The sequence below is a fragment of the Alosa sapidissima genome, chromosome 23, assembly GCF_018492685.1.
Source record: "Alosa sapidissima isolate fAloSap1 chromosome 23, fAloSap1.pri, whole genome shotgun sequence".
In the NCBI taxonomy this organism is placed as follows: domain Eukaryota; kingdom Metazoa; phylum Chordata; class Actinopteri; order Clupeiformes; family Clupeidae; genus Alosa; species Alosa sapidissima.
This window is the reverse complement of record NC_055979.1, coordinates 20,623,390-20,637,511: the sequence shown is the minus strand read 5'-3', so window position 1 is coordinate 20,637,511 and position 14,122 is coordinate 20,623,390. Positions and strand designations below refer to the sequence as shown.

Sequence of the window (14,122 nt, the reverse complement as noted above, 5' to 3'; positions counted from 1 at the left end):
AAAACAATTATAAAGGTAGTTGATGCATTCATCATGGTGTGTGTCCTGATTGGTTGAATTTGCTTGTCTTGAACCTACGAGCTATCGTGTCTCTCGGCATAATTACGGAGCATCCCCAGTGTTTGTAACACATCGCAAAAAGCAGACAGTAAACACCGAAGCATCTGCTACGTTGGGCCCGCAGAAATCTCTTGTTTACATCCGTTTATCACACACAGAGGCTGACAGTGCTGGCACTCTCGGCTGCACTTCTCACAGGGCTCGCTCTCTCCCTTTCTCTCTTTCTGAGCTGGAGGGTATGGCAGTGCTCCAAGCTGTCTGACGGATATCAGTGCAGACTGGAGAAATGTGGTGAAATGTGAAATGTAGGGCAGGCTCTTTCGAAGATCGCTGCATACTAATGAATTTCAAACTGAATTTGGGCAGCAGATTTGTCTAATGGTCTAGGAGTTGGCCCTACAGCCCAAACATGTATAAGGTCAAGGCCTTGGTGAAAATATAAAATTATATACGTAAAATTAACCTGTCAAAAGGGTTCGAGTGCCTACTGGGAAACAATAAAATGTCCCAAAAAGCTCTGGGGCTTTCAATGTAATCTTCCTGTGTGCAACCAACAGCATATAAAATATCCTAAATAAATTAAACTGATTAGATTCTGTACATCCTACCTCCTATAACTACATTTGAAACTCCATCCTGCTTCCCTCTTTGATGCCCTTTATGAATTTATGACTGCAACAATGTCATTTATTTATTATACCACAAAACAACACAGTGTGACATCACAGGTGGTTAATGACTAGGCTGATGGACCCGAGATGATGAAATTCAGAGAAATGTCTAAGAAATCTTTCCATGTCTCCAAAGGTGTGTTTTTTCCTGCGTGTGTGTGAAAGAGAGATTGAGAGAGAAAGCTGATGAGTCACAAAGGCTTGGTGAATGCAAGTGCAGTCTCATGGCTTGCCGTGAAGGACGGAATATTTATCAGCAGTGCGATTCAGCACCCATTAGCGATGCCTTCAGAAATTATTCACAGCCAACGGATAATTGTCAACACCAAGAAAAGGAGAATCCCTAAAAAGCTCATCACAAGTTCAGTAGGGAATATGCTGTTTTCCTCCAGGCCCTGAAACTTAATTTGGATGGTAAATGCTGCTTATTTAATTGCTATACCAGTCTGTGTTCATTTGAATTTTATCTTATTTTCTTTTGGACAGCAAGAGGGCCTTCGAGTGTGTAAAAAGCTATTCATTGCAGGGCGCTATTTCAACAGTGGTAATCACAAAGTCTTTTTTTTCCTGAAAACAGATTATATTTATCTGCCAGATCAATATACTGAACGCATAAGAGCCTCTCAGGGCTCCTCTTGGTGCCTCTGGCGTAGAGCCCTGCCACTCTCTCTCTCTCTCTCTCTGGGCTGTCAGGCTGCCTAGACTAGAGAGCTTTGGGACTTGGCTACTCTCTCCCCGAAGTGGATAGATTCACAATAAACCTGCATGTCATTCAGTGCAGGATTTAGGCCAAGTCTACAATTACCTCAACACTCCATCTTACACCACATCACAAATAAATTAAATAAATTAAATGAATAAATAAATACATACATTAAGAGTCGCTGTTCAAATGTGTGCAAGTATGTGAGCAAAACAGCCTTTTTCTCGGATCAGTAACATAGGGCAGAAACAAACTGTTGTTCCTTTCTCTGAGCAGTTCCTTTTAGTCTCAGTGGGAATTATGGTCCCGCTGGGAGGCCTTATATCTCTTTGAAACTTCGGAGCGGCATCGTTAAGGAAGCCTAAATATTCAGCATGCCATCCTGGATGGAGTAGAAAGGGGAAGACACACTCTTTTTGAAATGACTGAGGCTTGCTGCCGTGACTTTAGGCTAATTGGTTGTTGGTGCCCATAGAAGAAATAAAAAAGCACAGTGCGCTCCACATCGACTGAATAAATCACTTTAAATCAGACAGACGTGCTTTCGGAATAAACAGAGAAAGGGGATGGATCGCTGCAGCCTGTAGCTTTTCCTCCAACTAATAAAAGCAGTCTCTGCATCACTAAACAGGGGAACAGAGCAACCAGAAAAACGCAAGACGAATTTATACTCCCCTGTTCCCTGTTGGGTGAAGGAAGTGGGCTGTGAGGCCATATTTTCTCTCCAGCTGTGAAGAGGGGGGAAATAGTCTTCCTCTTTCTGTGGACATTTTCAATTGCTTAACTGAACTCAGAGAGTGGGCAATAAAGTCCATCTCCACTGCCGGCTGGCTGGCTGATATTATCATATGTCAGACGTGTGGGTGTGTGTGGGGGGGGGGGGGGGGGGGATGAGGGAAATCTGACGTGATGGTACAAGACAGATACGGAGGCAGCTGACCCTCGCCCCCTGGCAGAGCTGTCAATCATCGGAGGAGCATCCAGCTTTCCCCACGGGGGTGTATCAATCAACGCGGGAGCCTGGCAGACTGTCTCGAGTTCACACCTACTGCTTCAGCCCCGCCATCCCGAAGGAAACGGTGCCGTGCAGGTCGGGAGAGTGCGCATGCACGCATCAGAGGGCCCGGTGAGGTTTCTTTCTGAGAGCGTGTCGAAGCACAAACGCTGGCCCTTCCCTGGAGGAGCCAACAAGTCAGAGGCAGAATAAAGAGTCCGGCTGCCACAGGGTAGAACTGTCTATGCCCAGGTTATTTTGGGAGGCTCCTTTACAGCACCTACGCAACAGTATTTTGGGCTCCATCTAGACAAACCTAAATATGGATTGATTATGTCTGGATATATCGTTGCGAAACAATTCAACTACACTCCCAACTGCAGTATCTATTATGTAGTGGCACTAACTGATGGTCTAAGGCTGAAACACACCACGGCAAAGGCACACAAACTCATTTATTTCCTCCATAGTCATTTAATCACAATATACAGAGGAGACATAAGGTACAAAACTTATAAAACAGAATAATTAATCAAAAGTAGAACATATTTTCTGCCAAAATGTCTAACCTAGTCAATAAAATGTTATGTAATCAAAATGCTAATGTGACACAGATCCTCAAGACGTGAGAGTTATCTAGATAAGCATCTGTAAAAACTCACAGCCGGTCGTGTCTACGAGGCTGTTCCACAGAAAATTTTAGAAATCCATACGTCTCCACTACCACCAATATAGATGATGGCAGCTGGCAGAAGTCATTTAATGAACCACAGGGACCAAATCCTCGGTCAGCTCACATTTGCCTGGGTATCAGGCAGAGCAGACATGCTTCAGATGGTTCTCAAAGGTTTGCCGTGCCAAGACACCCCACTCTGAATGTCTAAATATAGGACAACTGACACAGCCAGAACGCAGACGTTTCCTCAAGAACCATGGAGACTGGTCAGCAATCATCCTTTTCTGCCCAGTGAGGAGATGAAATGGCATTATGAGTCATTCATGAGTGCACTTTGGGGAAAAGCCGGTGGTCCAGGCAATCCTAGCTCCACCGACCACACTCTGCATATGCCAGCACCTAAGGGCATGAATGTGTTGATTGAAGTGGAGTTGAGTGGAGCTCATCCCCATTGGGACTGCAGTGTGGTGGTCCATCCACTAGGGGGCGGAGGCATCAAAGAGGGAGGGAGGTCTGGGATGGAGAGGAAGTGATGTGGAAGGTCCAGACCCAGGGGCTTCTCATCTTCCTCGTCACTGAGGACACTAAGACAAGATTCCCAAGTTGACAGGTGAACATGACTAATAAACAAACAAATCTCTAAAATAAACCACAGTCCTGTTGATGACATCACTACATTCCCTCAAAGCCCTGTTTTTTCTAGGTGATGATTCATTCAGCTATTCAGTGGCCAGCTTTTGTCAAGCTGTCTTGTGTCTAATGTGTTTGGAAAAATTGGAATTCCACGCTCAACACCTTAATCTCAGTTAGACTGGGTGCTGAATCCTTCAGGTAATGAATATATAATTTTAAATCAAGAACAGCCCTGAACAGTACTTTTAAAACGTTTTTAAATCAACCCACTGATATTTCAGGCCAGATATTTCAGGCCATCCTTCTTCAGACTACACTGATGATTTCCACATCTGTCGCTGAAAAAGGGCGACTGGCCGAAATGTCCTTGGGGCCATTAAAAGGTCAACATTTGTGTGTGTGTGTGTGTGTTTGTAACAGTTAGTTCCTGGGCAAGACAGCCTGCAAGCATTAGTATGTGTTCTTTGTCTACATGAACTTTCTGACTGCCTGACAAACATTATTGTTTTGTGATGAACAGGTTTTGATACCATTGACATATTCAGAGCAATATTTGTTTTGTTTGCCTTTGGACATGTCATGACATGTCAGCATGTTGCCTTCATAGTTTTACTTTGAATCCTACCATATGCAAGCCAGCCACTGCCTTGCTGTTGATTTGATGAGTTTAGGCGACTGCATAATTATGTGCAACAATGCATGAAGGAGGAGGAGGACAACGGATATTAATGTTGCCCCACGTGCTGATTATAAGTGCCTGCAAAACTTTTCAGCAAAATACCCTAATCTGATCACATAACACAGGAACCAACGTGATTTCACACAAGACAGCTTGGAGAAGATGGTCAAATGCACCATTGTTGCAGTAACAACAGAGATGGTACGCAAAGATTTAAAGAAATTGCTCAACCACATTCAATACTACGGAGCTTTGAAAATGCAACAAGGTATGCTATGGAAACTGACATAAGACATATTGTCCTGTTCATGAACCTGCCGATTTCAATTTGGATGAAAACCTACAAACACCACTTTGGTAAAAAAAATTTTTTTTTAGAAACTCATGTCAAAGTGACCAGTGCTCTTTAAAGGAATAATCAGGAGTAAGAATACCCTAGAGCAGGTTTCCCCAACCTTTTATGTACCGTGGACCGGTTTGATTCCCATTTTTTTTTCACGGGGGTTCGTGGGGTTCCATGTTCCGTGTTGTGCATGCATTACTTGAAAAGAACTAGCTCCAGTTATGTATGAACAGTGAAGGTATTAACAAACTCTTAAAAATGTGTTAACAAAATATGGTAACAAAACATGGGAACTAAACGTGCATTACGAATATAATCAGTGGGAGCCCTGTGCTTGTTTCCCTGCAACAAGAAGGTTCCATCTGGGGGTGATGGAAGACAGGGACACCCTCAGTGTGTTTGAAATGTCCAGTCGATTGCGCAATTTGGTCTTGCAGTCATTGCTGAAAACCTGGCCTCGCATAGATACGTGGTGGGAAATGGTAGCAACGTTTTCAGCACTTTTCTCGGGATATTCTGCTTTGGTTTTCATCCAAAAACCCGCCAGAGAGGTTTCCTCATAGCCTACACACTCTTAAGACCACCGTCACCGTCGGGATATTGACAAATGGGTTGCGGACCCACTCATTGGTTTGCCGTGGATCTTTGGAGGATGGGAAGTAACGCTCACTCATTTGAAAGCGCAACAAGAGCCTCAGTCTCTCCCAAAACCCCCACTACTGTTTGGAACATATCAAATACACCCCGATCCACTCGTCATACCCACAAATCAAGCTTGGCTTTAAATGCAGAGACTTTATCTGCCAGTTTAAAGACAGTCGTCATTCTCCCCTGCAGTGACAGGTTGAGGTCATTAAGCAACCCGAATATGTCACACAGGTAAGCGAGTTTTGACACCCAGCCCTCATCACTAAAATATGCAGCTAACGGTGACTTTTTTACAACTGTGCCTCAATATCCTCTGACATATCATCAATTCGCCTATGGACAGTGCTTGCAGAAAGCAGTACCTGAGCTATTTTTTTAGCGGCAGCCTCCCCAAGGAGTTCATTGCACATGCCTTTACCAGCAGGCAGAATTAACTCTTCCCCAATAGTAAAGGGCTTCTTAGATTTAGCAATCCGACTAGCCACTATAAGACTTTTAGCGCAGCCACGTTCACCGATGTGGTTGCTTTACGCACTAGTTTTTTGTCCTTCTTGCTCGCGTTTCTTACGCTCAAAGAACTCAAGGGGTTTGTCTTTAAGTGTAGGATGCTTGGACTCTAGATTAGTTTTGATGGTTTCATTGCTTCGTTTGACAACTTATCGCCAAATACCACACATGAAGGACTTGGTGCATGCGAGTCACCAGTCTCTGCGAAACCATATTTTAAATATGACTCGTCATATTTCGTATTGAATGACCCCTTCTTTTTCTTTGAGGTATCTGGCTCACCATCGTCAGTGGGTATTATTGCGAATGTGACATTATTGCGAATTAAATTGAGTTTATTTAGTTTGCATGCATTTTTTTTTTAACTCTTGTCGTAGGCTACGGCCCGGTTAGGCCCGGTGGTTGGGGACCGCTGCCCTAGAGTATATTTGTGGATAGTGACAGTGTTCCCAAGTGAAAGTTCAAACTCATTATCATCCATAAATAGACCCTCGGCTGTTTTTACTCCGGATTTTTCCTTTAAATGGACCACCACTGTCCGCGTCTGACACCAACCTTCCGCTGCCCAGAGCAGCCCTCCTCTTCTCCCTCCGGGCCAGCCATTCGCCCACTGAAGGCTCAGACACGGCCCCTCTCCGTCCAGACGCAGCCTTGGGGTACCTGCCATCTGAACCTGGGCCAACGTGAAAAGATCTGCGATCATGACAGTGTTTTACTCTGAGGAGCTCTATTAAGGAACAGTGCACAGGTGACTCATCCACTAATGATAATGTTGAGCGAGCACTCAACTAAGCGCAATCGGAAGAACTGTATCTGTGCATCTGGCATGGCATCATTCTTGAACTCTTGAACTCAAACGTGATTAGTAAACTTAATCCATTTAACCAGTATTATATTCAATGGAATAGGCCCATGTTGTGAGTATAGAGGCAATCTAAGATGATTGGCTGGCTACCACTTGAGGGCAGTATTGAGCATCGTCAATCATGTACCTGCTGCCAATCTCTTCAAATGTTCAATTTCTCGCTCAGTCATGTGAGAAAAACGGCAGTTTGTGCCAAACACACACTGGCCTGAAACAAAGCAGAAGACCACAACGTGAGTACATTTAAAGCACCGAAAACATTCAAAAAACATCCAAAATAATTAATTTTATATATGTTGTGTAAAATACATTGGGTGAACAACAGTTGAAACCACAAAACAAATGTATGTGCCATTCAGCACTGATTTACTTCATAAATTCCTATTTTACTTAAAATTACTATGGGTTTTTTTTCATGACTTTGGTGACAATCTTCTCTTTGTGATGATAAAACATATTCCATCTAAATCAGCCAACCGTGAAAGCACATTCCTTACATCATACAACCGATACACATCAACGAGTTAATCATTTTGCTAATAGGATCAACCAACATAAAAATGCTTTGTGTGTCTCCACTGTTGCTAAGTAACTGATCCCTTCCTTATATTGGCAGGTGACAAATAGAATAAAATAGCATAATGTGTCTTAGTAAGAATTTGGGACAACACAAGCTGCCAGAACAACTTCAATGCACCTCAGCACAGTTTCTACAAATCTCTGGAACAGCAGACCCTCCAGATCACCTCACTGTCAGTGAGACAATATCATGTATAGGTTAGGAAGCTACTCCTGAAAAAATGTGTCAAGAGACTGCAAACGGTGTGGTGCTAACTTGTGGAGTAAGACCACTAAACAGGACTTCATCATTTTTAGTCATCCATTTCTTCCCAGTGTTGTACTCTTGGTCCTAAAGGCCTCAAGGAAGATTTTGATATCTAAATTTTCTGTGATGTGCATACAATGTCAGTGTATCAATGTTTTTACACATTATTTGTTCTACGTTAATGGACTATTTTTTTAAGGTGTTCACTGAGCCCAAGGTCAGGCCCTTAATCTGTTATCTTTACATAGATAGAAATATATTGCATGAATGTGAAAAATACTATCCACTTCTATGTATAGGCTAATCCTGTACACTGTGTTATCACTGTACATATTTGTCTGAGCTTAAAATGAGCTTTAATTATATAAATCGAGAATAGGCGCATTGTGCGTCATGTCATATGCATTTAAAATGGCATAGCAAAAGCAGTCTGAAACATTACACACATAAGTATAGATGGGAGCTTTGTTTTTTTTTTTTTTTTTTTACACTTGCTTTGACTCTGCACCCAACACATAGTGTTTGGGGATGTGTGTGTCCTCCCTTCATTTTTCATCTACTCATGATGTACACCACAGATGCACTTGCCCACTTCTTGAAGAGTTTTGTGAAGGATGCCTCATCCAACTTTATCGCTTTTCCACATCTCTTTGTAGAGCACTGAATATGTTTTTTGCGCCAGTGAGCTCTCAAATGTGCATTCATCTTTGTTGTAAGAGATAAATGCACTTAAACCCTACTCTGATATCCTTTTGTATGCATTAGGGGTAAATAAGTAGGCCTACTGATTGTCAGTCACCCAAGGGTTGCCTAAGACTCATGCAAAAACATTACCGTCATTGAACGAAAGTCGCGGACCACAATTTCTAACCCTATTTAGTGATATATTTCCCAAAGATCTAAATGCACCAAGTAATGTTTACACAGACGCTCAAAAATCTTGTGGAAAGCCTTCCCAGATTAGTGGAAGCTGTTATGGGACCAGTTCCACATTAATGCCTATGGATTTAGAATGGGATGTCACTGATGGGTGCACGGCCTCTCACCTGTCTGAAGGAATTTCCTACAAGGTTTCTTTGTCTGTTCATCTGTAAGAATGGCTGCAGCGTCTGTGGACAGGCAACAAAAAAAAAATCACCCAAACTTAACATCCACTTCTGTTCATGTGCAAGCTGTTACACACCGTCATAATAATATCTCGTGTTCGAGGCTGAAGTGGACACGTGTGTTTATGTTCTGTGAATAAGAAAGAATGGGTTACTATGAACACAGAAAATGAGTAATGGTACCTCGGAAATTGTCAAACCATGCCTTCTTTGCTCTGTGATGTTGAACACCGTTTAAATGTTTTTTCCTGTTATGCATGTTGTCCTGAAAACTTCGGTCACAGTAATCACAGTAGTAACGCTTCCCCATGGTCACTTCTCGTTAGCCAATGTTAATTAGGCTAACTTACTTACACTAACGAATAACGGACGTTAGGCTCAACCAACACGTGATCTACATCAAACGTTAAAAGTCCTTCTATGACATATGGCAAGTTGAATGAAAAGCATTTTACACAATTTCCTTAGAATCTAGCGCTTATTTTCTTTCTGTTGACCACGGCGTTAGACACAAACCATTTTCCGACATGAGCTCATATAACTTCCAGGTCACTACAGCTATGTCATCAAATTAAAAGTCGCGTCAATATTGCATTTTGAATAACATGAACTGAAGCTGTCACTTACCAATTTTGATTGTTAGTTATTTTGTTGTAAACATTTCACATGCCAAACTATGCAGAGAAGGAGAATTTCTCTGATTGCAGAAAGCAGAGCAGCTTGGGTATTTATTGATGAGTATTCAAATCTAACCACACCCAAAGGTCGACAATGTTAGGATATCAACAATGGTAATTATCAAAACTCCCATCGATGTCTACTAATTGAAAGCATTCTCTCCTTGCGTAAACCCCAGACTAATGGTAAAACCATGGCTAAAACCAGAGAATGTCTGGACGGGTTAAGAGAAGTATCAAACTTTTATTTTGAAAGACAATAATGGTCTCGACTTTTTTTCCCCTACTTATCCAGGCTGATTTCCTTAACGTCATTCTTTCTACCAACATGGCGCTAGCAAAGAGTGTCTACAACTTGATCTTCAGGAGGACGTCAACCTTCGCCATAACCATTATGGTTGGAGCTATCGTCTTTGAGCGAGTGTTTGACCAAGGTGGAGACGCGATATTTGAGCAGATAAATCGCGGGGTGAGTCTTGAATATATAAAAATTAGATGACCGGGGTTTCGGCCTGACCTTTCGTAAGAGAGGACGTCTGACGTTAGCTTATAAACCCAGCGTTAGCTGCTAGCTGACAGTCTCATCAGATATTGCAGCATTCTAGCGGTATGGTTAGCAAACGCGCTGTAGCTAGTTGATAGAGAGCTAGTTTAACATTGATATTCAATGTTGACAAATTTGAGTATATAGTATTGTTTGTCGATTTTGTTGACAGAAACTGTGGAAACACATCAAACACAACTACGAAGAGAAAGACGAAGAATAACTTCGAGAAACAGCGTTCAGTGGGTCTGAGGCCGGCTGCATTCCCAGTCCCAGAGTTGACCCTGACAACACCAGCACCATGGACTGTGTCCTCATCTGCCACAACCATCGTCATCTGGCACAAAGCCCAAGTGTGTGGGAATATAACGTTTATGTTAAAGACTTTGAAGGATTCAAAAGTCCTGGATTGTTGGTGTCGCCTCCTCTTCCTCCTTCGTCATACTTTAATGCAGCCTCCCATGTCGTCGTCATGTCTATTACTTTGTGTGGAAATGGCTAATTTTATGTTAACGTTAATAAATCTAACAGTTACCTACACTTAGACATGTGTTTTGTTGTGTTACTGACATTTTGCAGATAGAAATGGATAGGCTATGTGCCTCCTCCACAACTGACTGCTGCCTACAGTGGTTCAGTAAAGAGTTCAGATGGGCACTCATAAATAAATCATTGTACCATCCTTCTTGACTGGGGTAAATATGGCACTTCAGTCTTTGTGCTACTACTTAAACCAGACCTTTCACTTGTATGTGTAGATCAAGTATAGGGAAATGTAATTTCTATCCATTAGATTTGGCCTGTCCTGTAAGGCAAATGCGCTAAAGATTTGGCATATTTGGTGTCCTCATACCTGAAGTTTGCGTAATCCACAGGCTTTAAATCTTGCCCTGTGATTTTGAAGAGTCTTTAAAGGACACCAGCAGAGCATAATTCAAGTTTCTTGGTGTTGTATGCCCCCAACGTCTTCAAGGCAGCGCTGCCTGGAAGGCACTAGGGTTAGGGTTGAGGTTTGCTTTAGGATTAGGTGCCTTTAAGTCAGTGGTGAGAGCGCTGCCAGGAAGACGACATTGGGGGCATAAAACACCATCGAGCATAATTCAAATAAGACTTTTTAGATTTGGTTTTATGAAGCTAGGCTGAAAAGACTGGTTAGATTCAGTTTTATGAAGCTAGGTTGACAAAAGTATTTGCCACTTGGTGGACCAAGTGTTAAGTTTAGAAACAAGAAGTGTGGTATTGCATAATTTTAACTTGCCCTTTTACACCTTTAAGGCAAGACTGGACATATAAGATTAAGTTATGAAAGGCAAGCATGAGTATATAGTATATAAGTATATAGTAAGTATAAGTTTACTCCAGTGCGGGAAATTTGGTCTCTGCATTTATCCCAATCCATGAATGAGTGAAACACACACAGCACACAGTGAGGTAAAGCACACACTAACCCAGAGCAGTGAGCTGCCTGCTACAGCGGCACTCGGAGAGCAGTGAGGGGTTAGGTGCCTTGCTCAAGGGCACTTCAGCCATGGATGTGGCCATAGGAGAGCAGTGCTCAACCACTTCCCCGTTATATTGTTCAGATTTTACTGATAATCTCTTGCTGTTGTGGATATTATATTAGATTTAGCAGACACATACCCATCCTTAGGTGCTATATCAGTATTATATTGTAGGCCTACATTGATAATAGTCATCACTCAAAACTCAAATTCTGGCTTCATGTGGACCTACAGCAGTTGCAGCTTAATTGGTGTTCAGGCAACTACAAGGTAAGAACTACAAGGTCACTCGGAGTGCAGACCTCTGCCAAGGCCATGTAGGTTATCTCTGGTCTGTGCAAGTCAAACTTAAGAAATCATTGTTTAATTGGCTTTTATATATAAGTATATATACTCTTTTGATCCCGTGAGGGAAATTTGGTCTCTTTATCCCAATTATGAAACACACTCAGCACACAGTGAGGTGAAGCACACACAAATCCCAGCACAGTGAGCTGCCTGCAACAACAGCGGCGCTCGGGGAGCAGTGAGGGGTTAGGTGCCTTGCTCAAGGGCACTTCAGCCGTGCCTACTGGTCGGGGTTTGAACCGGCAACCCTCCGGTTACAAGTCTGAAGCACTAACCAGTAGGCCCCATATGTAGATTTTAACACTATAGCAGATGTGCATCAACTTTAAGGAAATTAATTTGATGAAAATGCTGCCTTGTCGCCGATTGTGCCATTAATTGATCAATTCTGTCATGAAAACACCTACACACAATTTCATGAACCCCAAAGTTACTGTTTTGGGTGAGATTGTCTGTAAAGAAATGCATTTCCTTGCTTTGAACGGTGGAGGGCAAACTAGTGAATGCCATATGGCACAACGGTAACAAGAGCGTTGTAGTTGGCCCATGAGTCAGATCTGCTCCAAAATATTATGGGTTTGTTCTTTTACCATCTCTGGACAAATCACTCAATCCAGCGCACCAAGCCCAACCCATGTCACTTCTTATCTGTAAACCCCTTTAAAGGGAAACTTGGAAGGATTTCCCCTGCTGGAGAAATTGTGCATTATGCTATTTCAAACTGTGGGAAAAGGTAACGATAAAGCACATGGATTTGTTTACAAGCTAGCGAACTGTTAGCATAAGTTTAGCAGAACTATGTGGATCTTACAAGATAAGAAACACGATTTAAAACGAGTTTCTTGTTTCTCACTTCTCTTTCCGGGACGATAAGTCTCAATGTTGCAAGGTTGGTTTTCCGCCTGGGGACGCTAGGCGCAGCGGGGAAAGTCACCATTTTCACCGGAACAGGTCATTTAACCATCCGAAGGATTTCTAAACGGGTTTATTACGTTGAAATAGTTGGCAAGTGTCCCTTTAAAAGGACATCTACATTTTAGTGGATAGCCTACACTCTGCAAACAAAAATTGGCCACAAGGTGTCACTATTCACTAGTACTTTAACTACCTGAGGTTTTGTCAGCCAAGGTCCTTAAAAACAAAGTTGTGTCACACATCCCATAATTAATTAAATAAGGGAACAGTATTACATTATAGTCTAGATGGGGGGGTTGCATGAGACTATGTGTGTGTTGCCTTGTTTTATGAAGCATTCAGGGCTAGCCTTAATCCATGTACATGGGGAACAGGCCCTGTCATGAGGAACAGGTCCTAGTCTTGTAGATGGTTTCATCTTAATAAGTATTCAGCCAACAAAAGCTATGTAAAACTATCTATGATCGGCCTATCTCAAACTACACTGTATTGATTTTCTTCTCCCTCTAGTAAAAGCCCATTATGAGCAGCATCTAAATTTGAGGCTGGTCCATATCCCTCTTTCAATAAAGTGCCCACAAGGTGTCACTATAGTACTTTAATCAAGTTAAAACAGATAACAGTTGGAACATCAAAGTCAAACCACCAGGTTTGCCAGCTAAGCATAAATATGCATATTTTTGCGTTCAGAAACAAGCATGTTACATATACAGTGATGAAAAATATGATTGACCCCCTTGGAGTCAACACATTTTCAATACATAATAGGTCTGGAGACAGACAATCAATGGTTCTCATAGAGTTGTGTGCAAAATTCTGGACTTTCTCAGTCTCATTAAAATACGTCACATAGGCCTTTATAACAGTCAGTGTATAATTTATACACTGTACGAATCAAAAGATTTACCCATTAGTAAGTTTAGAGATTTAATGCATGGATACATTTACCTTGTAGTCACTATTCAAACCATCATGAAACAGGCTTTGCTTTCTTCTGTTAAAATAATAAATGTATTCATGACTGCTTTGTGCATCATTATAACCAGCTTCATGAAATAGTCACCTAGAATGCTTGATTAAAGCAGCTAAGAAGTACTCATCATGTATCCAACCGTTCAGGTAGGAAAACCAATCCCAGTGTGTAACTTTAGGTGACTGAGATAGCCAAGAGTGTGAAATGCTGTCATCAAAAAATTGTCCACTTTGAAGGTCTAAAATATTTTGCTATTTTAACATTTACATTATTTTGTTTAGGCACCCCAGTTATTTCAGAGTTCTGAGTGTTCAGTTTTATTCTACAATGTAAAAAAAGACATATAAACTTTCAGGAGTCAAGAGTGCAAGAAGGTTTTAGGTTGTTGTTTACCATCAACTGCCAAATACATCATTTGTCACAGTATTGTTTTTGTTTCTAATTTTGTAGTC

The 14,122-nt window shown here is 41.9% G+C and overlaps 2 protein-coding genes across 3 annotated transcripts; one reads left to right on the top strand and one right to left on the bottom strand.

Annotated features, from left to right (window-relative positions):
* Positions 1-2,882: 2,882 nt before the first annotated feature.
* On the bottom strand, positions 2,883-9,265 carry zmat5 (zinc finger, matrin-type 5). Of its 2 annotated transcripts, none has more exons than XM_042081207.1 (5): positions 8,895-9,265; positions 8,652-8,714; positions 6,907-6,987; positions 6,470-6,607; positions 2,883-3,688 (listed from the first exon to the last, which is right to left on the bottom strand). In XM_042081207.1, the coding sequence occupies exons 1-5, from the start codon at positions 9,019-9,021 to the stop codon at positions 3,600-3,602; spliced, it is 498 nt and encodes a 165-aa protein (XP_041937141.1). In that variant the 5' UTR covers positions 9,022-9,265; the 3' UTR covers positions 2,883-3,599. The 2 variants fall into 2 exon arrangements, with proteins under 2 accessions (XP_041937141.1, XP_041937140.1); XM_042081206.1 differs by having other exon boundaries at positions 6,470-6,587; positions 8,895-9,261.
* Positions 9,266-9,692: 427 nt separating this feature from the next.
* On the top strand, positions 9,693-10,476 carry LOC121698805 (cytochrome b-c1 complex subunit 9). Its single transcript, XM_042081208.1, has 2 exons — positions 9,693-9,857; positions 10,105-10,476. Exons 1-2 carry the CDS (start codon positions 9,717-9,719, stop codon positions 10,153-10,155), a joined length of 192 nt encoding a protein of 63 aa, XP_041937142.1. The 5' UTR covers positions 9,693-9,716; the 3' UTR covers positions 10,156-10,476.
* The last annotated feature ends 3,646 nt before the right edge of the window (positions 10,477-14,122 follow it).

What these genes read in the sequence shown, in the direction of transcription:
- LOC121698805 (XM_042081208.1), top strand. Translation starts at nt 9,717, where the DNA reads ATGGCGCTAGCAAAGAGTGTCTACAACTTGATCTTCAGGAGGACGTCA. An exon ending in TTGAGCAGATAAATCGCGGG is followed by an intron (nt 9,858 to 10,104) that starts GTGAGTCTTGAA and finishes TTTTGTTGACAG; the next exon opens with AAACTGTGGAAACACATCAA.
- zmat5 (XM_042081206.1), bottom strand. Translation starts at nt 9,021, where the DNA reads ATGGGGAAGCGTTACTACTGTGATTACTGTGACCGAAGTTTTCAGGAC. An exon ending in TAGGAAATTCCTTCAGACAG is followed by an intron (nt 6,988 to 8,651) that starts GTGAGAGGCCGT and finishes GCTTTGTTTCAG; the next exon opens with GCCAGTGTGTGTTTGGCACA. An exon ending in TTTGAAGAGATTGGCAGCAG is followed by an intron (nt 6,588 to 6,906) that starts GTACATGATTGA and finishes ACGTTGGCCCAG; the next exon opens with GTTCAGATGGCAGGTACCCC.